At 53.3% G+C, this 27,743-nt stretch overlaps 1 protein-coding gene across 1 annotated transcript in view; it reads right to left on the minus strand.

The window, feature by feature from the left end:
• The window catches only part of LOC140426772 (regulator of G-protein signaling 14-like), a 136,236-nt gene that overhangs the window by 53,736 nt on the left and 54,757 nt on the right, over positions 1-27,743 (minus strand). The window contains exon 3 of the mRNA XM_072511927.1: positions 4,553-4,722. Within this exon, the coding sequence (XP_072368028.1) occupies positions 4,553-4,722 (170 nt within the window). The remainder of the gene's footprint in view (positions 1-4,552; positions 4,723-27,743) is intronic.

Here is a 27,743-nt window from a genome sequence, read left to right on the forward strand (position 1 = left end):
CCACTGTGTAATTTCATTTCCTTCCAGGCAAGTGTAGATATGGATTTATTAGGTGAATTTACCTCCAATTTATTGCAAACCTATTCATGGGCAGTGGAATTCTGACCCCAAAGGAGGTCGGGTGGGTGCTTAAAGTATTACAAATCTGAATCCAGACTTCGACTCAGCCAGTTCCGGTTTTTATGAAGGAGGCTGGGAATTGTACGGCAAAGGGGGTGGTGAATGCATCCAACCTATTCCCAGAAGGCAGGTTTGCAATTTAAGCATGTGCCTCATATTTAACTCTGACCAACTGGGTTTCCTGGGCCTTGGGGAAACCCGTCAACTAAAGAGATATTGTGGGCAGCTAGCAGCTAGGTCCAGGAGGTGAGCACCTTTTCTGATTCCCTGCTGAATACAGTTGACCTGTTTTGCGAACTCCCTGTGATAGGACACCCTCCCCCATATTACTTCGGACCTCTGCCAAGCTCCCCTCAGGCCAGTACACTTGCCCTGCTGAAGCCTCAGTCCTCACTCTAGCCCAAAACTTCCAGATGTCCCACAAGGCCTATTAACTTTCCATGAAGTCTACATCCATCCCCACCCCTCTTGAGCCCTTCAATCTCTTTCTTAGGCCTTCCATTCTTCATGCCTCCAATCCATAACCACCCCGACTTCTGGGATCGAACAACCCCCTTTCACCTGATTAACAGCCCTAATCCCACACAAAGATAAAACCACCCCACCCCATCTCACACATGGCCACCCCCTCCCTCCCTGCCCCACCCACCATCATCTGCCCTCTCTGGGTCAGGGCTCGATGTGACCTCCCAGAATCTTCTCTGATTGCAAGCCAAGCCTGTCAATAAGGCCCGATCTGCAGGTGGGGAGTAGGTTGCCGACATCACTCGTACAATGTAGAGCTAAAAGGTGTGGTAACCTCAGTCGCCATGCTCCCCCTCTCCAAGCAGGCTAAAAAGTTAAAATTCTCCCCATAGATCCTAAAGGACAGAAACAGACCATTCATCCCAATTGCTTGTCCTCATGCTCTACATATGCCTCCTCCTATTCTAATTCATTTAACCCCATCAATATAAACTTTCATTAAAAGTGAAGTATTGCGGGTGCTGGAAATGTGAAATAAAAATAGAAAATGCTGAAAAACTCAGCAGGCCTGGCAGCATCTGTGGAGTGAGAAACAGTGTTAACCTTTCGAGTTGGTATGACTCCTCTTCAGAGTTAAAGAGAGGGAGAAATGTGATGGATTTTATAGCGTTTAAAAGTGGGGAGTGGGAGGAGTAAATAGGAAGTGATAGGTGAAAACTAGAAAGGATAGCAGCAAATGTGCAGGGCACAAGAGAGAGAGTGTTCATGGCAGTGTGAAGGACTACAGAAGGTGTTGATTGTGGCATTAAAGTAAGATAGCAGAATATGTTAATAAGAGAACAAAGGTCAGTGCTCAGTGAAAAGATGAGGGGAGATCAAATGATAATACAAGATAATAAAAGGTATGGATGAAGGAGACATAGAGCGGATGCTTCCTCTTGTGGGACATTCTAAAACGAGAGGTCAGGATAAGAGGTAGCAAACTAAAATAGAGTTAAGGAGAAACTACTTATCCCAAAGGGTTATGAATCTGTGGAATTCGCTACTCCAGAGTGCGGTGGATGCTGGTACAGTGAGTAAATTTAAGGCGGTGTTAGTCAGATTTTTAATTGGTAATGGGTTGAAGGGTTATGGAGAACGGCAGGACGGTGGAGTTGAGGCCAGGATGAGATCAGCCATGATCGAATGGCGGAGCAGACTCGATGGACCAAGTGGCCTAATTCTGCTCCCATATCTTATGAACTTATGACAGCAAAGCTGAAGAACAAGTGATAGATGGCCCTGAAGGGGATGGGGCGGGGGGGGGGGGGGGGGGGGGGGGGGCGGTGTTTGTGTGGACAAAAGACTTTTTGGATTGGAAAAGGGGGTCAAGATGGATGAGAAAGGTCACAGTCTAAATGTTGAGTCCTGACGGCTGTAACATGCCTATCATAAGATGAGATGCTGCTCCTCCAATTTGCTCTTGGCATCACTGGAGGATTGTAGCAGGCCAAGGGCAGATATATGGGCATGAGAACAAGATGCTGAGTTGAAATGGAGCGCAAAGGGAAGGTTGCGGATGGAGCTAAGGGGCGAGAGTCTCCGACCCCCCGCCGGGTCGGAGAATCGCCGGGGGCTGGCCTGAATCCCGCCCCCGCTGGTTGCCGAATTCTCCAGCACCGGAGATTCGGTGGGGACGGGAATTGCGCCGCACCGGTTGGCGCCCCCTCCCCCCCCGCCCGCGATTCTCTGGCCCGGATGGGTCGAAGTCCAGCTGCTAGAATGCCTGTCCCGCCGGCGTGGATTAAACCACCTCTCTTACCGGTGGCGCGGGCGGGCTCCGGTGTCCTGGGGGGGGCGCGGGGCAATCTGGCCCCGGGGGGTGCCCCCACGGTGGCCTGGCCCGCGATCGGGGCCCACCGATCCACGGGCGGGCCTGTGCCGTGGGGGCACTCTTTTCCTTCCGCCTTTGCCACGGTCTCCACCATGGCGGAGGCGGAAGAGGCTCCCTCAACAGCGCATGCGCGGGGATGCCGTGAGCGGCCGCTAACACTCCCGCGCATGTACCGCCCGGCAATGTCATTTCCGCGCCAGCTGGCGGCGCACCAAAGGCCTTTTCCGCCAGCTGGCGGGGCGGAAATCAGTCCGGCTTGGGCCTAGCCCCTCAAGGTGAGGGCTCGGCCGGTCATGGGGTGGAGGATTCTGCACCTCTGGGGCGACGCGATGCCGGACTGATTTGCGCCATATTTGGCGCCGGTCGGCGGATATCGCGCCGATACCGAAGAATTTCACCCCAGGTGTTTTGCGAAGTGGTCACCCAGTCTACGTTTATTCTCCCCTATGTCGAGGAGCAGCAAATATAATAAGCCAAATTGAAGGAGGTGAAAGTGAAACACTGCTTAGCCTGAAAGGAGTATTTGCGAACTTGAATGGTGAGGAAGGAGGAGGTAAAATGGCAGGTGTTGCAACCTTCTGGGATGCAAAGGAAAGTGCCGTAGGGAGAGGATGGGGTGATTGAGGAGTGGTTCAGGTTGTCCAGAGGGAATGGTCCCTGCGAAATGCTGACAAGTGGATGAGGGGAAGATGTATTTCATGGTGGCATCATGCTCGAGTTGGCAGATATTGCGGATCCTTTGAATGCGGAGGTTCGTGCGTTGAAAAGTGAGGGGTTGGCGCCGCGCCAAACGGCGCCGAAGGGCCTCCGCCGGCTAGCACGAGTTGGCGCATGCGCGGGAACGCCAGCGTGTACTGGCGTCATCCCAGCGCATGCGCAGGGGGGTTCTTCTCCGCGCCGGCCATGGTGGACCGTTACAGCGGCCGGCGCGGAGGGAAAGAGTGCCCCCACGGCACAGGCCTGTCCGCGGTTTGGTGGGCCCCGATCGCGGGCCATGCCACTGTGGGGGCCCCCTCCCGGGGCCAGGTTGCCCCGCGCCCCTCCCCGAGGACTCCGCAGGCCGCCCGCAGAGCCCAGTCCCGCCGGTAATGACCTGGTGTAATATATGCCGGCGGGACTGGCCGAAAACAGGCAGCCACTCGGCCCATCGCGGAATGGAGAATCGCGAGGGGGCTGCTGCCAACGGCCCCCGACCGGCGCAACGCGATTCCCGCCCCACCAAAAAACCGGCGGCGGAGAAGCCAGCAGCCGGCGTCGGTGCGGGATTCACACCGCCCCTGGCGATTCTCCGGCCCAGCGGGGAGTTGGTGAATCCCACCACTCGTCTCTACCCTATCCCCATAACCCAGTAACCCCCACTTAACCTTTTTGGACACTAAGGGAAATTTAGCATGGCCAATTCACCTAACGTGCACATCTTTGGACTGTGGGAGGAAACCGGAGCACCCAGAGGAAACCCACGCAGACACGGGGAAAACGTAAGGTCATGCTACAATTGCCCCTTAGTGTCCAGTGGTTCGGTGGGGTTACAGGTTACCTGGAGAGGGAGGGAGCAGGCCTGGGTAGGGTGCTCTTTCAGAGGGTAGGTGCAGACTCGATGGGTGAAATGGCTTCCTTCTGCACTGCAGGGATTTTATGGATTTGGTGACAAGACCTGTCATGGCCCTGGGAGGGAAGGGAAGGGGTGAGGGCAGAGGTGCAGGTAATGGGTCGCACTCGGTTGAGTGCTCTGTTGGCTATGGTGGGCGAGGGCGAAACCTCAACATACATAGAGGTACAGGTAGGATGGTGATTACATTACTAGACTTGTAGGGTGAGATTTCCTAGCCCAACACTGGCAGGCATTGTCACGGCGCGACGGGAAAAGTTTGGATTGTCAAAGGGCTCTCAATGATGCCTCCTTCTGCACTGTAAACTCTATGAAATCTATGACACATTTGGTGAGAATGGAGAACAAGGCGAGGAGGTGAAGTTAGTCGATTCTGATAAAAAGAACCCGGGGTTATCTTTATATTCCGGAAAGATCAACGCGTCGTGGGTGTTCGTGTCCAATGCGTCTTTGGTGCGGGACGGTGTACTGTGGTGAATACTTACTGTGAAATACTTCACACCAACGGGGTCTTGCAGAAGCCGTTCAAAGGACACTGCCCAGCTGGCGACTGATCTCTCAGCATAACATGCAGTGCCCTGAACATTGGGAAGGCTGGCATTGCTGTTTAGACTCTGGTCACTTCCACAACCGTCAACCTCAGTGATGTTCAACTCTGTGGAGATTGGGTCATGTTATTGTCTTTGAATATCAAAGCTGGACAAACAAAACATCAAAACCAATAATAGAAATGGACTGAATGTGTTCAGCTATATGTTGGATACAGTATCTCAAAGGTCTAGGAAGAGGTAAGAGCCATTCGTGCCCTCAAGCCTGAATGATTCAATTCGATCAAATGTAATCTGGATATTAACTTTATTTATCAGCCTTTCTGCCATATCCTTTAATGCCTTTACCCAAGAACAATGTGGATACTAGTCTTGAAAATTTCAGTTGATTATCAGCAAATCTAGTCTAGATGGGTTTAATCCAAGGCTACTGTAAAAAAAGGGATGAGTCAGGGCAGTTAGGAGCAGACAGGATCCACAAATTGAAAGGCCTAATATAAAGAGCCATGGATGGTTCGATGTCAGAGATTTGGAACGGAGAGCAGGAGAAACCTGTTCACACAGAGAGCTGTGAGACTGTGAAATCCACGTCCAGGATTGATGGCTGAGGCAGAAATTATGCCAACATTGATGATTTGATGGGAGGGTGTTTGATGTAAAAGAGGGTGAAAAATTATTGGAAAAGTAGCTGAGGACAAGATGTTTGTACAGAGGGCAAGGGCGAACACAGGTTGATTGGACTGATCCTTGTACATTGTTACTGTGTCAATATACAGACTCACTGAGTCCAAGATTAATTTGCAGCACTACAAAGGCTTAGCTAGGTTTTCCAGGGTCAGGCTGCACATCTGCATAGTCTTTATGGTGTTCTTTGAGAAGGATATCAATGGCGTTCTCAACCTTGCCCCTTCCCTGAGGTGTGGTGACCCTCAGGTTGAAACACCACCAGTCAACTGTCCCTTAAAAGGGGAGCAGTCTATGGTCGTCCGGGACTATGGCAACATTTAATTTGGAGTAGATAGTGCCGGCAATGCATGACATTGAGGGCAACACAGCTCGGGTGATCACCGCAGTGGAAAGCCTGGAGCACAACGTCAGCGTCGAGTGGTGGTGTCCAAGGCATGACTCAGTCTGTGAAGAACATGGCTGAGGGCCTCAATATCATGTCCTAGTCACTGAGGGACATGTCCCAGACACAGGTGGGCATTGGCAGGGCACTGCAGAGCATGGCTCCGTCACTGTGGAACATTGCTGAGGGCGTCATCGCCATGGTGCAGACAATGGGGAGCCACCAGTGCTGGCAAAGCCAGATGACTCAGTGGCCTTTGGAGCTCACTCCAGCTCACCCTCCGTCCTATGGAGACCCCCCCAGGGCCCTATAGGGACCATCAGGGAGGAGGACGTGCCGGAGGCAGACCCGGTACCTGTCACCATGGAGACGGTGGCAGTCTCTACCTCACCCACATCTCCCTCTTCTGACGCCGGCACATCTCGAGGTCAACGGGCAGAACAGGTCGGCTCGGCAACGCCCATGACATCGGTATGTCAGCAGGGGCTCTCTGGCTCCAGGCCCTCCAGAGAATGTCCACCAAGGGCCACAGGACAAGGAGAGCAACAGGCTGTCTCCTCCTCTGATGTGCATCCTGGGGACAAACCTAGATGTAGTGGTAGAGTATGAAAGATCAAGGAGATTGAGGATCACTGAGTGGGCACTGGGTGAGTGGGGGGGTTGGGGGGGCGGGGGGGGGGGGGGGGGAGCACTATCTGTAGGAACCAAGGGTGGTCCTCGAAGCAATACAGTGGAAATGTCAAATGTTCACCATTAAATCAAGTAACACCCAATACAGGTCACTTTATTCCCCGCGGCGGGCCTGCCAGCACCCCACCTCCTGCTGCTCTCCGCTCTCCCCACCCCCAGGCGCAGTGGTCCAAGACCAAACGCAGACCCCGTTCAGAGTATGGGTATGAGCAGGTGTGAGTCAGCAGAAAGACAGGGATCAGACTTTGGCATACCTGAGGAGCACGAGAGCTTACCTCACAGCGAGTTATCATCACTCTCCTGCCTTGTATATCGACCCACTGACGGTACCAACACAGGCCCATCACCCTGGGGCGACGTTACACAAACCCTGCGATTGTGGGAAGGGTAGTCGGGGAGGGTGAGGGGAGGGGAGGGGTGGAGGGTCAGGCAATGGGGATGTGGGAGGGCCAGGGAATGGGTTGTAAAGATGGGGGTGGAGGTGGTCAATGGGTGAAGTGGGTGAATGGGGGGGGGGGGGAGAGTTGGGGGGGGGGGCTCACAGACAAAGCCTCATCCTATGAGAAGTGGGTGAGGATAAGAGTCTCCCTGGCCATCTGGGCATGCCAGGGCCCCTGCAGCCTACCCTCCATCTTTGGGCTGCACCCATGGATCCTCTCCAGGCTCGTCCTCCAGCCCCTCATGGTTTGGCTCCTCCTCATCTTCCTCCTCCAGCATGTCGCCCTGCTGTTGTGTCAGGTTGTGGAGGACACAGCAAACCACCACAAAGCGGGAGATCCTCTGGGGGTGTACTGCAGTGCACCACCAGAATGGTCCAGGCAACGGAATGCACCGCTCAATGACATCACGGATGGTAGAATGGGCTTTGTTATATCAGGTCTCTGCTTCGGTCTCCGGCCTCCACATTGGCATCATCAGCCAGGACTTCAACGGGTACCCCTTATCCCCCAAGAGCCATCCCATTATCCTCGGGTGAACCTTGAAGACGTTGGAGATCTCCGAGTGTCCCAGGATGTAGCTATCATGCACGTTCCCTGGGTAGTGTGCACACAAATGCATGATCCGGAGTTGGTGGTTGCACACGAGTTGAACATTCAGAGAGTGGAACTCCTTCCTATTAATGAAGGGACTCCCTGATCCCCTGGTGTGCGCAAAGTGACACACATGCCATCGATTACCCCCTGGACATGGGGCACCCCGGCGATAGCGGAGAATCCTGCAGGATCCTGCAGACAGGCACCTTGGTGTGCTTGGTCCAGCTCATTGTTGATAAAGTCTGCTGCCCGGACATACTGGGTATCCATGACCTCACGGATGCACTTATGGGCTGTAGATTGAGAGATTCCACACAAGTCCCAACTCGGGCCCTGGAATGATCCGGTGACATAAATATTAAGGGCTGCGGTGACCTTCATGGCCACCGAAAGTGGACGTCCTCCTCCTCCACGGGGTGACAAGGCCACGCGGACATGGCACAGGTGCCGCACCATCCCTTTGTTGAGACGGAGTCTCCTGCTACATACTTTGCATCATCTACATGAACGGCCAACAATGCCTATACACCCGTCGCCGGCATCTGCCTCTGGATCCCTGCTTGGCCTGCTGGGCTGCCGCGTCTGCAGGGTGTGCGGTGAGCCCCTGTACATGGGGTGCCGCCTCCAGTCTGCGTTAATGCTTCTGCCTTCTCCGACGTCTGGCCGCCTGGGCTGCCATTACCACCACAAGGGCAGCCACTGCGGGGTTGACAACACCCATTTTGGTATCTGTAAGGAATTGGCGAAGGAGAGAGACCGACAATCACTTCGGGCTTCGACCCTGCGACCCTCAAACCTCCCCCACCCTTACGTGTCCCTCATTCTCTCAGAGTGCGTTCCACTGAGCCAGTCATGCTGGAGAACCCCGCTTCACACACTTAGCACCAGGCACAGCAGGAGCCCCTGGACAGCAGACCCCAGACCCCTGCCGGGAACATTAAGGGGACCGTGCTCAGGTGCCCTCCCCTGATCCACACACTCACCCTTTGGTCACGGGGATACTCCCAATGCTGAAGCCCAGCTCCTGAGTGTCTGATTGTTGGCCACTGCCTCTGTAGTGCTGCCGCCTCCGGGGTTCTGGCAAAGTGTCCAGGCCTCACAGCTTGATTGAAATGCTAGGCAATAACACTCACCTGAGACATGGCATGTGTACCCACCAGAATTCACTTGGGAACTGTGCAGTACTCACTTAACTAACAATGCCAATTCCTTATGAGCAACAACCTTCAACGGTGAAGCTGGGGGCTGCTCAGACAGGGGGAGTCAAAGTGACCCGCTGCACATAACCAAGAGCAGGGCTCCTGTCTGGAGATGTTTGATAGGACAGCCAGGCAGCAGGTGCACTTGCCCCATTATGGGTATACACAATATTGGGGGATGGCTCGTCTCCCCCGCAGACGCTCGGCCCCTCATGCTGCCAGCCCAGGGGTGACCCCGTCCTTTGACACCCAGCTCCCTGACCAGGCCCATCCCCCCTGCGGGATCCCCCATCGCCCCCACCCCCCTGTTCCCCCCCACCCCCTCCCCCCCCCAGCCCCCGTGCATTGGGCAGCAGCTCCAGTGGCCTTGGGGTGCATTCCGGTGAATGGAAATGGCTACTCACCTCCTCAGCCCCACTCAGCAGCCATTGCGCCAACTTTACATTTTTAACAAGGTGTGCTAAACGATGCCAGCTTCATCTCTCGCTGGGGAGCCGGTTAGTTCCTGGGAGGCTGTTACATTGGACTTCGATCTCACTAACAGTATGGAGATCGATGCCACGTTTGGGAGGGATCTTCAACCCGATACCAGTAGCGAACTGATTTGCGCCTGGCGTGGATCTCGATTTTGGTCGATCCCACTATTTAACCGATGTGTCCAGATCTGCGGCGGGCGCAACGCGGTGGTTAAATTGTGCTCAAGGTTTATCTCAGAACATGGCCTGTGTGGTACCTGGCAGACTGCTACCTGGCTACACACCCTTGCAGCTCAGCAGAAACATTGTGGGAAATATCACGTGAACATCATTCACTGATATTCACTTTGTGCATGATGTGATTAGGCTCTTTGAGGTGCGTACCACATCCTCAGGATCAGACACTGGGAATGAAATTTTCCAGCCGTTTCTGCCGGTGGGATCTTTCAGTCCTGCTGATAGCGACCCTGACAGTACATTCCACAGCAGCAGAGGGTGTGCGGCATGCAACACACGGTAGACATCCACGGGACTGGAAGATCCCATTATCAGCCAATGACCGCCACTGCTAGAAATTTCTGCCCTGGGAGTTGACCCTTTTGGTTATCCGCTCTCATTCCAACCTGAGAGTGGTCCTTGAGGACCCCTTCAGAACTAAGGCTCCTAGTGCCTTACATCACTAAGCCATCCAACAATATATTTGTCCCTATGCATCAATCATTTTTTAAAAAACAGTGTTTAGTTTCTAAGAGTTCTGTTGCAGCAACCTTTTGAGCAGCTTCCCTTTAAAAGAGCAGCTGGGGGCAGCACGGTGGTGCAGTGGGTTAGCCCTGCTGCCTCACGGCGCCGAGGTCCCAGGTTCGATCCTGGCTCTGGGTCACTGTCTGTGTGGAGTTTGCACATTCTCCCCGTGTTTGCGTGGGTTTCGCCCCCACAACCCAAAGATGTGTAGGATAGGTGGATTGGCCAAACTAAGTTGCCCCTTAATTGGAAAAACTCAATTGGGTACTCTAAATTTATTCTTTTTTTTAATTAAAAAAAGAGCAGCTGCCCATTATGCAGAGCAAGCTTCCTCTACCATGTGGCCTGTAACACGGCTGCTGGGTTCCTGCTGTGTGCAGAGTTTTCTGGCAGTGTTATGAAGGAAATAGCAGCAAGTGAGATGCACCAGCTAGTGCCACAGTTCAATACATGCACAAACTTTGCCCACCTCAATCTGATCGGACACGAGCACCTCACAAATTATGACCTCCGGGCCCTAAAATCAGGGCAAACGAATTTCCCAGGCATTGCACCTCACCTATGCTCATTCATTGTTTCTCAGAACCTCAAATTTGCAGTGGTCTCTCCTCTCCAGCTTTTTCATTCTCTAGCTACAGACCTTTAAAATCCAAACTTGGTGTCTGATCTCCGACCTACTTGATCCAACTTCTCTGAAGCTTGTCCAAGCCCGTTTCATGGAGGCTTTCATCATCAACAGAATCTAAATGAATTACGCTTTGCATTCCTTGCAACATTTCTTTGCTATTGTAACTCATACTTCCATCCAAATAACTAAGGTTTCAATGGGTCTCAGTAGCCAAGTGGATGGGTTGGGGGGCAGTTGTGTGTCGGAGTACAGGGGGATCGGGGGGAAAGTTTGGTTATAGTGAGGTCTCGTAAAGTTCTGTCAGTTTTTGTGTTCCTTGGAGCTGCAGGCATCTGCCCCCATTGTAGGGGCCTTTCCAAAAGGGCCAGTTCAGTTCATTCAAAAATGCTCCTAATGCTTAGCATATAATGGGGTTCATTCATCATGAAGCCTGGGGGGCAACTATCAAGCACCAGCAGCTATTAAAGGGCTGCCATCAGATTTTAAATTGTCAATTTAATTTAATTTTTACTTTTAAAGTTTTATTTAAGTTTTGACTTCATTCAAATTGTAGAAACCCTTGGGGTCTTATTTGGAGGCTGACCTTGGAAGTGAAAAAATGCCACAAAGTGTCCTTCCATTGAGGAATTCAACTTGACTATTTATTTAAGGCCGACAAATGATGTCAACCGATGAAGAATTTGAATAAATCTGAATATCCGCATTATGGGGAAGAGGTCACAATTTAAATGAAAATTGTAGCCTTAGTAAATGCAACGACAGGTGGAGGTTGGTGGGGGTGAGGAGGGGGGGGGGGGAGGGAGGGGGGGGGGCTGGGTTCCACCGGCCCCAAGCGCCAGAGGCATTTCAAGGCACACTGCATGTATTAGATGAATGAAGTATGGGCCTGAGGTTTGAGTGCTGCAATATATGTAATGTTAGCACTCTGCATCTCCATATGGGTACCAAGCATTGCATCACAGGTCCCACAGAAACAGAGGAACATGTTGAAATCAAACAAAGAACATCCATGCCATGAATCGGAAGCTACCCAGAAGGAAAAAACAGTTCATACCTATGTTCTTATTTCCCCATTTTACTGGTTTCCATTTTAAAGTATACAAGGCAGTTCAGATTAGTGTTCTTATTTCCCCATTTTATTGTTTTTTCCTTCTGGGAGCCCAGGTACTAATGAAGGGCAGTGCTCTCACTTTCCCCCACATAAGCTCATTTGGCAATTATATAATAATAATAATCTGTAGTCGTGTTACAAGTAGGCTAATGAATGCAATGAAGTTACTGTGAAAATCCCGTAGTCGCCACACTCCGGCACCTGATCGGCTACACTGAGGGAGAATTCAGAATGTCCAATTCACCGAACAAGCATGTCTTTTGGAACTTGTGGAAGGAAAGCGGAGCGCCTGAAGAAAGCAGACATGGGGTGAACATGCAGACTCCACACAGACAGTGACCCAAGCCAGAAATCGAACCTGGGACCTGGCGCTGTGAAGCAACAGTGCTAACCACTGTACTACCCTGCCACCCCTATGAAAGGGATTATTTCCATTGTATCAATCCAGTCCATAGTGGACCTGGGCCCAGTGGACAAAATGACCTTAATTTGGCACCAATTGACAAAAAAGAAACCTGTGTCACTCCTGACATTGGCATCAGTAGGAGTATAAAAAAATCCTACTTAGCCGCACAAAGTTATTCTGCGCTGGAGATGGGTGAAAAAAGTCACATGAATGCTGCTGTGAGTGTTCCTTTAAAGCCTGGGCAAAGTACAGAGAGCTGTGTTTGACTTGAGATACGGGACTGGCCTTGCTTCGGTGGTAATGTTCTCCCCATTGATTCAGACGGTCATGGGTTCAGACCCAACTGTTGGAAGGGATGTGAAATGGAGATCCTGTCCTCCCATAGGTCATGAGAGACCCACAGCACTATTCAAAAAAGAGAGTTTTCCCTTGTAAGTTGGTCTACATTAATCCATTAACCATCACCAAAAATAGTTCAATTGGTCATTTATCTCATTGCTGTTTCTGGGACCTTCTGTGCGTAATTTGGTTTCTGTGATTCCTATATTACAGAAGTGACCACACTTAGGAAGTATTGAATTGGCAATTTAAAGCATTTTAGAATGTACTGAGACTGAAGATGTAAATGTAAATTCCTTCTTTCCGTCTTTCTTCTTTGGGGGTGTCTGATGCTGACACTCGCACCTCAGCACCCCCCAAAAAAATGAAAAGTGTCCTATTCCCCAGCTCTAGCATCTGTCACTTTGAGTACAAGACTCCCGCAAACAAAAGTGGCAACTTCCTCCTGTTTCCTTTCCAGAATCCTCAGCTTGAGTTAATGTCTGTCACTATAGCACACTGTGAGATACCAAGTTACTTCCAGTTTCTCTTCATGTTTTTGGTCTGTATGACTTCTGTCACACCTCCCCGTCCCTCACCACCCACTCCCCCAACCTCCCATTCCGGGCTTTCGCTGAGATTACCGACTTTAATGTTTCTGATCATGAGTACACTGAGGCATTTGAGAACCGGAACTCGGCTGAACACTGCAGCACAGCAGCAACTGGGAAGAAATCTGACCTTTTATCATGCTGGTGCGTTGTGACAATTGGCATATGAATTAAAGAGGCTTTACACTCAGTAAAGAATAAAACCTAACTTCAGAGAAGACAGTGAACATTAGTTGATAGTTATATTTCAGAGCGAGCACAAGACAGACACAAATTACTTATAGTTTTGACCAATAAACACTATGGGGGTAGTTTCTCTGTTGCACTAAATCAGGTATGAATTACAACATGAAACAAGGCTGTTTGGCCCAATCAGTCCTTGCTGGAGTTTATCCTTCACGTGAATCCCCTGTTGTCCATCTTCTTTATCCCCTCTCAGTCCATTTGCTAACCTATTCTTAAATGGTCGACATGGTCTTCGCTTCAATCATTTGATCTGGCAGTGCATTCCACACAGTACTGAGCCCTAGTACAGTAAACATCTGCACTCACTGCCTGCATCGCGTGCAAGATGGAAAACCTGACCCAACTATAACAAAGAAGATTGAGGTGAGATTTGATTGAGATGCATAAGATTATGGCAGGTTTAGATTGGGTAGACAAAGAGAAGCTGTTCCCATTAGCTGATGGGTCAAAGACAAGGGATCCATTGGACGAGAAATACATGGGGGATGTGAGGAAGAGCTTTTTATCCTTTTTCTGGGTGAAACAATCCCGATGCGGTGATGTCTAGTGTCCTGTTTGACAGGTGAAGCATGTATAACCAACTCTGTTTGATAAATGTGGCAACCAGCAGGCAGCATAATCCAGGGCGCAAACCATTAATCTGTACATGACATTCAGATGGGTTTCGTGCTAAAGCAGCATTAAAAAAAAGGACTCCACCAGGCGATACCTGGCTATCATATGGTGAAATCCATTTCTCAAGATTGCATCAAAGATTTCCCTCAGGCAGCAAGCCCTTTCAGAACAGACGTGTTCAATCCTTTAGTAGCAAGCATTTCCAACCCACCCAGGCTGATTTTCCAAGTGCAGGCAGGAGTACCCATTTGCCAGTTGTGAACAAGTTCACAGAGGTCAACGGTAAGCCAAGCCTTATGGAAAGGAAACCCCCCCATCCCACCAGCCAGCTAATTTGACACCAGTGACCACCTTTCGCAAGAATTTATCTCTCTCAATCCCATGACTTTCCATCGAGCTTGAGAATTAAAAATAAATGACTCCATGACCTATCAGTTATTGCCTCCTAACCACACATAAAACTGGCACTCACCAGAGTTTCTGAAATTGTATCGGCCTTTAAAGAATCCAAAACGCTTTAAGTTGAACATGCTGATCTCAGCACACGTCAACATGATCACTGAGGGCTCTTCAAAATCCCCAATTACTCCTTCCTCCTTTTCCCCACTCAATTCACAGGAAGTGACACACTCTAGTTCAGTTCCCAGACACGTTGTGCTCGGTTAGTCTCACTTTTCATTAACCGTTTCACCAGCATTAACACACTCTAATTAATACACTCTCATGTTGACTTTCTATTACAAATCACTGCCTGTTGGTAGAACAGAGTCCAATAAGGCCATTCCCAACTAGCATGGATCATTGATGAGGCTGCGTACGGAACATAAATGTGCTCTTGCATTTGCACTGGGAAGTGGTTCTTAAACAGAGCATGGATTGGTCACAGTGCTACATCATTGACTATCCCGTGCTCCCTTTGCCTGTAGACTTCAGTTCATTAAAAACCTGCTGACCACATCTTAATTCACATCAATTTCTACGAACACTGTAATATCGCGCACGGTAACCTATGGGTGAGAATACCTGTCTTCCCCGTGCTCCTCGTGGAGTTATCCCAATTAACCCATGTATGTTACCGTAAGGCACCGACCAAAGAGGAACCCGATAGTGATCTACTAGGGAGTGTATATATCATTTGTGTAAATAAAACCTCCTTCTTATTTAGCGGTGTGGACGCATCTTTATTAAACTGGCGACAAGGTGTAAACTGGTCTGCTGTCGACGCTGCGACCTGCTCAGCTGAGCCACCGCCCTGATTTTCTGGCTCAGCTTTGGATTTCTTTGCTCCACCATGCCTCCATTTGGGTGGTTTGATGCCTTTGACGCCAGTGTTGAAGACTGGAACGAATACGCTGAACAAATGTGTTATTTCTCCTGGGCTAACAATATCATGGAGAACGAGCACCAGATGGCATACTCCGGTCATAGCCTCAAAATTGGAGAATCCAGCCCGTGGCATATTTGGGATGTTGGGTGGTCCAAAACCATCTGCACCTGGTCGCCGAGAAGGTACGGGGAGTTAAAATGGCTCCCACCTAGCGAGACACCACGGAATCTCACTCTTTCGTTGGACAACTAAATTACTATGGCCGATTTATTCCAAATTTGGCTACCGTCCGAGCTCCCCTCAACTTGCTCTTGAAGAAGCGGCAGCCTTGGGCTTGGGATAAGGCCCAGGATGTGGTGTTTAAAAAGGTGAAGCAGTGGTTGTCTTCTTCAGCGGTGTTGACACATTTGGACTCTTCAAAATCTTCACATGCAATGCTTCACTGTATGGCATTAGGGCAGTTCTGTCCCATCGGATGGGCGACGGCCATGACCATCTGATCGCTTTTGCCTCCTGGATGCTGGCTACGGCCGAAAGAAAAATGCCCAGATCGAAAATGAAGGTCTGGCGGTCGTATCTGGTGTAAAATATCTATGATTACTATTTTCTATCGTTACCGATCACAAGCCATTGCTAGGCCTCTTCTATGAAGACAAGGCGATTCTGCCAATAGTGTCTGCGAGGATTCAGTGCTGGGCTCTGTTGTTGGCTGCTTATGAAAACTCTTTTGAGCACTGCCCAGGGGCCCAGATTTTGCATGCTGATGCGTTGACCCGTCTTCTCCTGCAGATCGAATCCGTGAACCCTGCTACGGCGGAAAAAGTGATTGCTGTCCTGAGTTTCATGGACTCCTTGCCTGTCACTGCCTTGTGTGACAACACAAACCAAGCCTGTACTTGCCAAGGTTCGCAGAAGCGACAGCTATCAGAGTTGAAGGCTTTCTCCTCAAAATTGTCAGAGCTGACCGTGGAGGATGGTATCCTCCTATGGGGCACCAGGGTTGTTTTCCTGGTGAAGGGACAAGCTATCATGTTGAACGATCTTCACAATGGACATTCCGGAGTGTACAAAATGAAGATGCTAGTGAGAAGCTACGTCTGGTGGCCAGTTTGGACACGGATGTCGAGACGTTAGCCCAGTAGTGCTCCATCTGTCAAGAGCACCAGAAGCTCCCTGCGGTGGCACCCCGACACCCTTGGGAATAGCTGGGATGCCCTCTGGACCCCGTGCACACCGACTTTTCCGGCCCCTTTTTGGGTTTGATGTTTCTCATTATGGTGGACACCCATTCAAAGTGGCTGGTGGCCCACAAGATGACGTCGATCACTTCCCGGGCGACCATTGAGCAATTGTGCATTTCTTTTATCACCCATGGAATCCCTGAGGTGCTTGTGATCGATAACGGGGCTTCTTTTATGAGCAAATAGTTTTTTGCTTTTGTGAATAGCAACGGGATTTGGCACGTCCGCATCGCCCCATGCCATCCGGCATCAAACGGTTTGGCAGAGAGGCTGTGCTGACAGTTAAACATGGGCTCTGAAAACAGACATCTGGCTCGATGGGCACAAGACTGACAAGGGGCGAAATTCTCCGGTATCGGCACGATGTCCGCTGACCGGCGCCAAAAACGGCGCAAATCAGTCCGGCATCGCGCCGCCCCAAAGGTGCAGAATCCTCCGCCCCTTGACCGGCCGAGCCCTAACCTTGAGGGGCTAGGCCGGCGCCGGACTGATTTCCTTCCCGCCAGCTGGCGGAAAAGCCCTTTGGTGCCCCGTCAGCTGGCACGGAAATGACATTGCCGGGCGGTGCATGCGCGGGTGCGTAAGCTGCCGCTCACGGCATCCCCGCGCATGCGCTGTGGAGGGAGTCTCTTCCGCCTCTGCCATGGTGGAGACCGTGGCGAAGGCGGAAGGAAAAGAGTGCCCCCACGGCACAGGCCCACCCGCGGATCGGTGGGCCCCGATCGCGGGCCAGGCCACCGTGGGGGCACCCCCCGGGGCCAGATCGCCCCACGCCCCCCCCAGGACGCCGGAGCCCGCCCGCACCGCCTTGTCCCGCCGGTAAGAGAGGTGGTGTAATCCACGCCGGCGGGACAGGCATTCTAGCAGCGGGACTTCGGCCCGCCCGGGCCGGAGAATCGCGGGGGGGGGGCCCGCCAACTGGCGCGGCGTGATTCCCGCCCCCGCCGAATCTCCGGTGCCGGAGAATTCGGCAACCGGCGGGGGCGGGATTCACGCCAGCCCCCGGAAATTCCCCGACCCAGCGGGGGGTCGGAGAATCTCGCCCAAGATTTCAATTCTAGCACAGGACTACAGCGCATGCAGTAACTGGGGTAGCCCGTACTGAGATGTTAATGGGTCATAGGATTCATACACGACTGAGTTTGATTCTACTGGACATCGGCATGAAGTTGCACCATAACCAAGATTTGCAAGGGCGTTTCCCAGTTCTATGTCGATGTCTTCAACACTTGTGATGGATATCACGTTCACCGCAGAATTCGGATTAAAAATAAAGCAGTAATACACACAAGCAGTCTAATTCAACATGAAATAAAACCACTCCAGCTAAAGGTCAGATAGAGGTTACCACCTGATGGGAGAGACTCCAAACTGGTTCCAAGGACTCATTAGTATTGAACAATTAAAGCCTTTTCTTTGATAGACCATAAATCCTTTGAGACGAACTCCCCTCCTGAGAAGTATTCAAAAATACAAGGACAGGGATGCTCCAGATAAATAGATACACAAATCCTTCCCTAACTATGCCCCTTGACACTTAGGATAACACCCTTACAAAAGTGTCTGTTTTGATGTCTGGAAAGAATGTCACCCAGACAAGAGGCAGGCACCAACCAGTGCCTCCCTTGCCAATATATCTTAGAACCCTGGATAATTACACAAACACTACAAACTATTAAAAGATCTAACAGTGATAGTACATCCAATTAGCCATTTGGCTATAGGTAATTAACCAACAATAAATGCCAAGGTAACAAATGCCTTCCTGAACCGATAAGCAAGTTTAATGTATAAAAGCAGGAGGCATTTTAGCAGAAGCTAGAGTTCTCTCTCTCTCCGTTTTCTGACCCCCCTCTTAGGGCGAGAGTCAGTCAGTTCTCAAGAAGCTCGTCTCGTCGGACAAAACCTGTTGTAAGTATGGTTTTGCAATAACTTCTTAGAAATGTACTAAGACACTGATAAGAGATACTTTAAGGATTTTTCCATGTTTAGATATGTTAGTAGATAACTAGAAGGACTTTTTAGTCCACTTATACTTTAACTCTGCAATTCAGTATGTATCTATTGGTAGTATTTTCACAATAAAGATACTTTAATTAAAATCATACTGTGTGAAAATTAATCTCGAGGTTGAATTCCTAGACACTCATTTAGGATAGGACCCACGACCTCAAGAGGTATCGATTTAGTTATGAGTGACGAATCTGAGCTCTCCCTGTAGAAAGTAACTGAAATCCTGTTTAACTGTCTGAGACCCGGGAAAGCATTCTTCCTTCGTGAGATCTATTCTGAGTCTTGGCAGGAAAACAGGTTTCCCTCTTTTAATAGGTTAATCTAGGGCATAGGTTAGTAATAGAGTATTCTCAGGTCCAGGATAACCTAAATCCACGACACACTTTGCACTTGAAGATGTGGCGTTTGTTCGTGACTTCAGCAAAGGTGCTCATTGCCTCTCTGAGATTGTCATCCATCAAGCGGGACCAGTCTCTTACCGAATTCGGGTCCGGGGGGCATCTAATAAAATGGCACCCGGATCACATTTGCTCACGGAGGTTGATACCAAGTAAGGTGCCTCGGAAGAAGCCCGTCCTGGATCCTCCGGCTCCATTGCTGAACCAGCCTGTTGCGTCGTCTCCAGTCTCTCTCGATGCCAACATACCCGACATTGTGTCTTCCAACTCCAAAATGGAAATGCAGACCTCTTAGGTCTCGGACGCTGACTCCGTAGTTCAGCCACTGCCTGACCACCGTCCGCCACGACGTTCCTGCCGCAGACAGTGCTCACCAGGGAGGTATGCACCAACTGATCCAGAGCATCAGCTCCATGATGACTTGCTGGAGCCGAAGAGACACCAGCGTGCTCCGCCTGCTCCTCCTTATCCATCTCAGCGCTCGTTATGGGGTCTTCGGACTTTGGGGGGAGTGAATGTAATATCTCGCACAGAGCCTACGGGGTGGGAATGCTAGTTTTCCCCGTGTTCCTTGTGGCGTTCAAGCTCCCCTACTAGGGGCGAGGTATCTCAGTTGACCTATGTATATAAGGTCAGCCAATAAGGCACTCGATAGGGATCTACCAGGTAGTGTATATATTGATTGTGTAAATAAAATTTGGTTCTTATTTTACTTGGTGTGGACTCTCCATGTCCTTATTAAACACATGTTGTCCAATTGCTTGTCGACCTGCATTAATTCTCAGCAACCACCTCTTCATTTTAAAATTCTTATCCTCATGCTTAGGTCCCTACATCCCCTCTTGTCTCTCCCTAACTTCCAGCCTTTAGGATCTCTGGCCACAAAATTAAAATTGCGGTATAAATGCACTTTGTTGTTATTGGCAGCTCTGACTTGACAGCATGGAACCAGCGCACTGTCTTAGACGTATAGTAGCTTGTATGAATTGAGCAATGTGTCAAATTGGGTTGTGAAGGAAAAACTCTGAATTATTCAAGGATTGCAAGAGACTGGTTTAATCTTTCTCATAATTAGTCAGAAAGTATTGGGATAAAGAGCCCTCTCTTTTGACATTGCCTCACAGCTGCTGGTCTCAACTCCGCTGCTGAAGAGTGTTGTGGCCTGTAGCAACCCTACGCAAGGGTTCCATTGTACAGGGAGGGACACAGCCGCAATCTGCCTGAAACATTCACATTAATCTGATATTATGCAATCTGACAGGCAGAAGACCTTGTCACAGCAAGGCTGCTATTGCAAACAGCGAGGGAGATAGTGGCATAAGGATAATGTCACTGCACTCGGGTTGCCAAACCTCCACGATTGAGCTGGAGTCTCCAGGAATTGAGGATCAGTCTCCAGGACACTCTTGTGTGCAGCCCTGGAGAAAGGTCATAAGGATATTAAAAAAGAGCAATTTAAAAATATTTTTTTGAACATTTCTCTTGACGAGATATAGATGCATGGGATATTGCAGGTGGGATTTCCTGGTGCTTCTTAGCAGCAGAATCTACTGGTCCCACCGAAGTCGGTCCCCATAGTGGATTCTCCAGCAGCGGAGTGGGTGAACCATGCAATTTGCCATTGACTTCAGTGGGATCAGGAGATCACGGGGGCGATTTTCCGATATGGAGGCCAAGTGTTTGCGCCGTCATGAACGCCGTCGCGTTTCACGACGGCGCGAACAGGGCCCCGGCACGACCTATTCTGGCCCCCACAGGGGGCGGCGCTGGAGCTCCCCCCCACCCGACCGGAACACCCGACTGGATGGCTGGCCACCGCTCAGCCCCGAGGTTCGAGTCACGCGATGTGGAGGCGCTCCTGGACGCGGTGGAGCAGAGGAGGGACGCCCTGTATCCCGGGCATGGCCGCAGAGTTGCCCCACGCCCACAGCCGGCGTCTGTGGAGGGAAGTGGCAGAGGCCGTCACCGCTGCGGCCCTGACACCACGGACAGGCACCCAGTGCCACAAGAAGGTGAACGACCTCGTCAGAGCAGGCAGGGTGAGCCTCCCCATATCCCCCCCTCTCCCATATCCCCCCTTCCCCCATATCCCCCCTCCCCCATATCCCCCCTCTCCCATATCGCCCCTCCCCCATATCCCCCCTCCCCTTATCCCCCCTCCCCATATACCCCCTCCCCATATACCCCCTCCCCCATATCCCCCCCTCCCCCATATCCCCCTCCCCCATATCCCCCCTCCCCCATATCCCCCTCCCTATATCCCCCATATCCCCCCTCCCCCATATCCCCCCCTCCCCCATATCCCCTCTCCCCCATATTCCCCCTCCCCCATATCCCCCCTCCCCCTATCCCCCCCTCCCCCATATCCCCCCTCCCCATATCCCCCCTCCTCCATATCCCCCATATCCCCCCTCCCCCATATCCCCCCTCCCCCATATCCCCCTCCCCATATCCCCCCTCCCCCATATCCCCCCTCCTCCATATCCCCCATATCCCCCCTCCCCCATATCCCCCATATCCCCAAGTGAATCCAGCCCTAACCTTAACCTCTGCAATGCACGCGCAACCGATGGCGTGCATTCATATACCTGCCTAACAGTGTTGCCTTTTACCCCTGCCACCCCTTCCCCCCCCCACAGGATAAGCGTGCACAGAACAATAGGGAGCATGTGAGGACTGGAGGAGGCCCCGCTGATGAGAGGCCACTGACCGAACACGAGGAAAGGGCCCTGGAACTGGCTGGCGGACCTGACGACTGGGAGGTTGCTGATGCAGAGGTCGGGGGCGTAGTAGCAAGTGAGCCACCGACAGCCCGTCCCCATATCCCCCCTCCCCGATATCCCCCTCCCCCATATCACCTGATCACTGCCTGATGTCTAACCATGCATGCTTCATTGTGTATCGCAGGACCAAACGTCCAGGCACCCATCACCGCAGATGCAGACCGCCCGCAGGATGCCCCTCGGAAGCCACGGGAGACGGAGAGACCCGGACCCTCCAGCATGCGACGCCCGCAGGATGCCCCTCGCACACCACGGGAGACGGAGAGACCCGCACCCTCCAGCATGCGACGCCCGCAGGATGCCCCTCGGAGGCCACGGGAGACGGAGAGACCCGGACCCTCCAGCATGCGACGCCCGCAGGATGCCCCTCGGAGACCACGGGAGACGGAGAGACCACAGGGAGACGACACCCTGTCACGTGCGGGAGCGACCACCCAGCGACGAGGGGGGCGGCCACTGGCCCCCGTCACATCCGAGCCAGGACACCACTACCCAGGACACCACTACCCAGGACACCACTACCCAGGACACCACTACCCGGGACACCACTACCCGGGACACCACTACCCGGGACACCACTACCCAGGACACCACTACCCAGGACACCACTACCCGGGACACCCCTACCCGGGACAGCACTACCCAGGAAGACGAAATACCGGACAGTGACTCCGAGTGGATGGGTGGAGACGAACCCCCACCCCAAAGTGCCATGGACTCAGAGTGGGACGAAGAGCACGACACAACGCCACTGCTGTCACCAACACCCTCCACCATCGCAGAAACACTCACCTCGGTTGGGCACTTTAGTGATGAGGCGTCTGGTACACTCACTGGTGCGCACAACACAGCCGTCCCGGTACAGCAGGTGGAGGTAGGAGCAGCAGAGGGGCCGGGCGGTCGGAGGGCAGCCCAGCCCAAGCGAACATCTGCCGCCCAGATGGATCCCGGGTTCCTGGAGTTACCACACCCACACATAGATCCGATGCAACCACCGACCCGGAGACGAGCGAAGAGGGTGACGGGCGGCTTGCGGCGGCTGCAGTCGCAGGTGGAGGAGTCCACCCGCGTCCAGGAGCTGGGAGTGGTCCCGGTCATGCGTGCCACCCAGGCCGACACCGCACGGGTGGCGTCCGCGGTGGAGGCAATGGGTGTGACGGTGTCAGACATGGGGAACGGTTTGCGAGGCATGGGGCGTTCCGTGCAGGCGGAGTCAGTGGCCCAGGACATGGCTGCCCTCTCACAGGAGGCCATGAGCCAGTGCCAGCGCCAGATGGCAGAGGCGCTCAACGCCATAGCCGGCGTCGCACTGTCACAGACAGGGTTTGCCAACCCCCTGGGCTCCATGGCTGCAAACCTGCAGACCCCTGTCGATACCAGCACGGGCCTCCAGGACTGGCAGCGCCAGATGTCGGGGGGCGTCGGATGGCCAGTCCGTTCACATCCCCCACCCATGTAGAGGCCTGGGGGCCATCGGGCACCCCGAGGGAGGAGGAGGTGGTGTGGTCCGTCCCGGCTCCCCCTGTAGGGGAGGTCCCGGTACACTGCGACACCTCGGACTCCCCCCCCTTCCGTCCCAGGTGCATCGGGTGGGCAACGGGCAGGACAGGCTGGCAGCTCGCCATCCCAGTCGCCCGGGCCGCAGCCTGGCCCATCTAGGCCAGGACGCCCCAGGAAACGGCCGCCAAAGGGATCCAGTGTCAGAGGGCAGGAATCACAGGAGTCCACCTCCTGCTCTGCTGTACCATCTGAGGAACCACGTAGACGTAGTCAAAGGGCCCGTAAGGCCAAACAATTAGACACTGAGTAAGTTGGCACGGGTGCAGGGCACAGATGAGTTTTAGGGGCTAGGGCACGTGCATGAACTCCTTTGGTTATTAAAGTCAATGTTACACCTGCAGAAGCTGCCTTTGTGCTCTGTCCAAAGCGTGCGGGGTGTCATGTACGTTGAGCGCAAGTGTGTGTGTGAGGGGTGGTCTTACCTCTGCTGGGCTATGTTGTGCAGGACGCAGCACACCACAATGATGCGGCCGACCCTATCTGACCGATACTGGAGGGCGCCCCCAGAGAGGTCCAGGCACCTGAAACGCATCTTCAGCACGCCAAAGCACCTCTCTATCACTCCCCTTGTCGCTACATGGCATCATTGTAGCGGTTCTCCACCTCATTGCGTGGCCTCCGTATAGGCGTCATCAGCCACGATCGCAATGGGTAGCCCCTGTCGCCCAGCAACCAGCCCCTCAGCCGGGGATGGCGTCCCTCGTACATGCCGGGGATGGATGACCGCGACAACACGTATGAGTCGTGTACACTGCCTGGGTAACGGGCGCAGACGTGCAGGATCATCATGCGGTGGTCGCAGACCACCTGCATGTTCATCGAATAGGTCCCCTTCCTATTGGTGAACACGGCCCTGTTATCTGCAGGTGGCCGCACGGCGACGTGCATCCCATCGATCGCGCCCTGGACCATGGGGAACCCACCCACGGCAGAGAAGCCCACGGCCCGGGCATCTTGGCTGGCCCGGTCCATGGGTAAGCGGATGTAGCGGTGCGCCATGGCATATAGGGCATCTGTCACTGCCCAGATGCACCGATGCACCGATGTCTGCGATATGCCGGACAGGTCCCCACTCGGTGCTTGGAATGACCCCGTTGCATAAAAGTTCAGGGCCACCGTAACCTTGACGGACATGGGGAGAGGGTGTCCCCCGCCAGTGCCACGCGGTGACAGGTGTGCCAGCAGGTGGCAGATGTGTGCCACGGTTTCCCGCCTCATCCGGAGTCTCCTCCTGCATTCCCGGTCCGTGAGGTGCTGGTATGACTGCCGGGGCCGGTACACACGGGGCGCCCTCGGGTGCCTCCGTTGCCGTGGGGCCGCGACGTCCTCCTCCCCCTCCTCGTCCTGTCGGTCAGGTGTCCCTCCAGCCTGGGCGGCTGCCGCCTGTCCCTCTGCGGCAGCCTGCGCCGCCTCTCTGGCACGCTCCTCCTCCTCCTCCTCATCCAGGGCAACAGAGACATTAGCGGCTGCCGCCACGGCGGCCAACATCGCTGGATGATCGGAAAACATGACGGCCTGGTGGGGGGGAGGGGAACGACGACATGTCATCATTGCCCATATACCCTCCTCCCCCCAGCCAGGTAGCATGGACCACATGGGTCCAACTGTTGGAGGCTGGCATCAACTCACTTGCCCTCGCATCCCCCTCCCCGGCACGGACCCCCCCCCAACCTCCACCCCGGCAGCGTCCCCCCCCCAACCTCCAACCCGGCACGGACCCCCCCCAACCTCCACACTGGCACGGACCCCCCAACCCCCTCCCCGACACGGACCCCCCCCATCCCCCTCCCCGGCACGGACCCCCCCCGACATCCACCCCGGCACGGACCCCCCCACCCCCCAACCTCCACCCCGGCACGGACCCCAACCTCCACCCTGGCATGGACCCCCCATCCCCCTCCCCGGCACGGACCCCCCCCCAACCTCCACCCCGGCACGGACCCCCCCCCCCCAACCACCACCCCGGCACGGACCCCAACCTCCACCCCGGCATGGAACCCCCATCCCCCTCCCCGGCACGGACCCCCCCCCCAACCTCCATCCCGGCACGGACCCCCCCCAACTTCCACCCCGGCACGGACCCCCCCCCCCCCAACCTCCACCCTGGCACAGACCCCCCCCAACCTCCACCCCGGCACGGACCCCCCATCCCCCTCCCCGACACGGACCCCCCCCCCCAACCTCCACCCCGGCACGGACCCCAACCTCCACCCCGGCATGGACCCCCCATCCCCCTCCCCGGCACAGACCCCCCCCATCCCCCTCCCCGGCACGGACCCCCCCCCCAACCTCCACCCCGGCACGGACCCCCCCCAACCTCCACACCGGCACAGACCCCCCCCCCAACCTCCACCCCGGCACGGACCCCAACCTTCACCCCGGCATGGACCCCCCATCCCCCTCCCCGGCACGGACCCCCTCCCTGCACTCCTCCAGAGCCCAGCCCACTCTAACCACTCCCCCTCCCCCCCCCCCGCCGCACACACACACACACAACCCGAGACACACCTCTCCTCACGCATTCAGACTGCGGCCACGCCATCGCCTGCCCAGAGCCAACCCCCCAGGCCGTCACTCACCTCCACGCTGGTCGTCGTGAACCTGGAGCACAGGGTCACGCCGATGAAAAGGAGGTTTAATTTACGTCGACGGGAACGGTCATCACGTCGACGGGACTTCGGCCCATCCGGGAGGGAGAATATCGGCAGGCCGAAAATCGGCTGCCTTGCGCAGACCCATGACATTCTCCGACGGCAGCGGCGACATTAACGCCCCGCCGACTTTTCTCCCTTCGGAGACTTCGGCAACCGGCGGGGGCGGGATTCACGGCGGCCAGCGGCCATTCTCCGACCCTCTGGGGGGTCGGATCACTGGATTAATGATCAGGAGTATTAACCCTGGCTTCTTTCATCCCTCACTAACCCAGTGGTACTGAGGACAGTTCTGCCCGTATTCCCTTCATAGGGCGGCACGGTGACATAGTGGTTAGCACTGCTACCTCACAGCTCCCAGGACCTGGGTTCAATTCCAGCCTCAGGTAACTGGCTGTGTGGAGTTAGCAGATTCTCCCCGTGTGTGCATGGGTTTCTTCCGGGTGCTCCGGTTTCCTCCCACAGTCCAAAGATGTGGAGGTTAGGTGGATTGGCCATGCTAAATTGCCCCTTAGTGTCCAAAAGGTTAAGGTGGGGTTACTGGGTTAGGGGGATATGTTGGGCTTAAGTAGGGTGCTCTTTCCAAGGGCCGGTGCAGACTCGATGAGTCGAATGGCCTCCTTCTGCTCTGTAAATGCTATGATTCTATAACATCATATTTGTGGTTTTTCACACAAACAGCATCAACTCATGACCAGAGTTAGTATATTTGTACAGGTTGGCTACATGATAAGCTGAGGTACAATTGCCTCTCTCCTACTGCACTCGCGCTGTGCTTCCCTCGCACTGTACTTGAATTAAATGCATAGCAGAAAGTTGAAACGAAATTACTGCATACGGGACACTTGTTCTTTGATGCTAATTTTATTTAAGCCGTGTGATATACCAAGTTTGAGGGATAAATATTTGTCATCACCCATGTGTGCATCATGCAGCGCCCTTCTCTCTCTTTCTCTCTCTCTCTCTCACACTCCCTCTCTATCCCCCCCTCAATCGGATGATTGTGTTAGGGGGTCCACAATGCTCCTCATACCCCTCCATCTTGTGATTTCGCAGGCATTGCTTAATGTAATGCTTGGGTGGGAATGGCAAAACGCGACCCCAATGTGTCACCATCATTCTATACAATCCCTACAGTGCAAAAGGAGGGCATTGAGTCAATCAAGTCTGCACCGACCTTCTAAAAGTGCATCTTACATATTCTTACTCCCCCCATCTCCGCAACCCCACCTAACCTGCACATCTTTGGGTGTGTGGAAACCGGACAACCCGGAGGAAACCCACGCAGACACGCGGAGAGCATGCAAACTCCACACAGTCAGTCACCCAAGGCCGGAAGTGAACGCGGGTCACTGGCACGGTGAGGCAGCAATGCCAACCACTGTGCCACCATGCCACTCCTAAGTGATCGCATGCTCACATCTGATTCAGAAATTCAAGTCCTGGTCCAAAGACTTGGCCCAAAAGGTAGGCTGATACTCCAATGCTGTACTGAGGTGCCATCTTCCAGATGAAATATAAAATCAAGGCTTGCTCCCATCTGATCGGATGTATGCAAACATTTCCAAGACACAAATTGAAGAAGATCAAGGGAGCCTTCCCTGTTTCCTAGCGTTATTTATCACTCAGCCAACACTGCTACCACAGCTAGTCATCACCTCAACATTGGTTTGTGGAATCTTGCTCTGTGCAGATTTGCCATCACATTTCCTGCGTTACAAAAGTGACTACACTTGCTCATTGCTGCGCTCAGCGGAGTGTCAGCCTGGATTACACAGAATCCTCTGGAGATGCAAACATAGGAACCCAGCTCCATCTACTGGATGTTCCAGCACTGCACTTATCACATACCAAGATCAAGCATGGATTACATGAAATGAAGTGCACTTTATGCAACATCTAAGATTGTATTCGCCAGTGTGGCACTAAGACATACAAATATAGTGAGATCCTTAGAGAGAAATGACTTATTTGGTGGAGAGAATTGCTAGTGCACCATTTTAAATTCGTC

Source organism: Scyliorhinus torazame, chromosome 7, assembly GCF_047496885.1.
Source record: "Scyliorhinus torazame isolate Kashiwa2021f chromosome 7, sScyTor2.1, whole genome shotgun sequence".
In the NCBI taxonomy this organism is placed as follows: domain Eukaryota; kingdom Metazoa; phylum Chordata; class Chondrichthyes; order Carcharhiniformes; family Scyliorhinidae; genus Scyliorhinus; species Scyliorhinus torazame.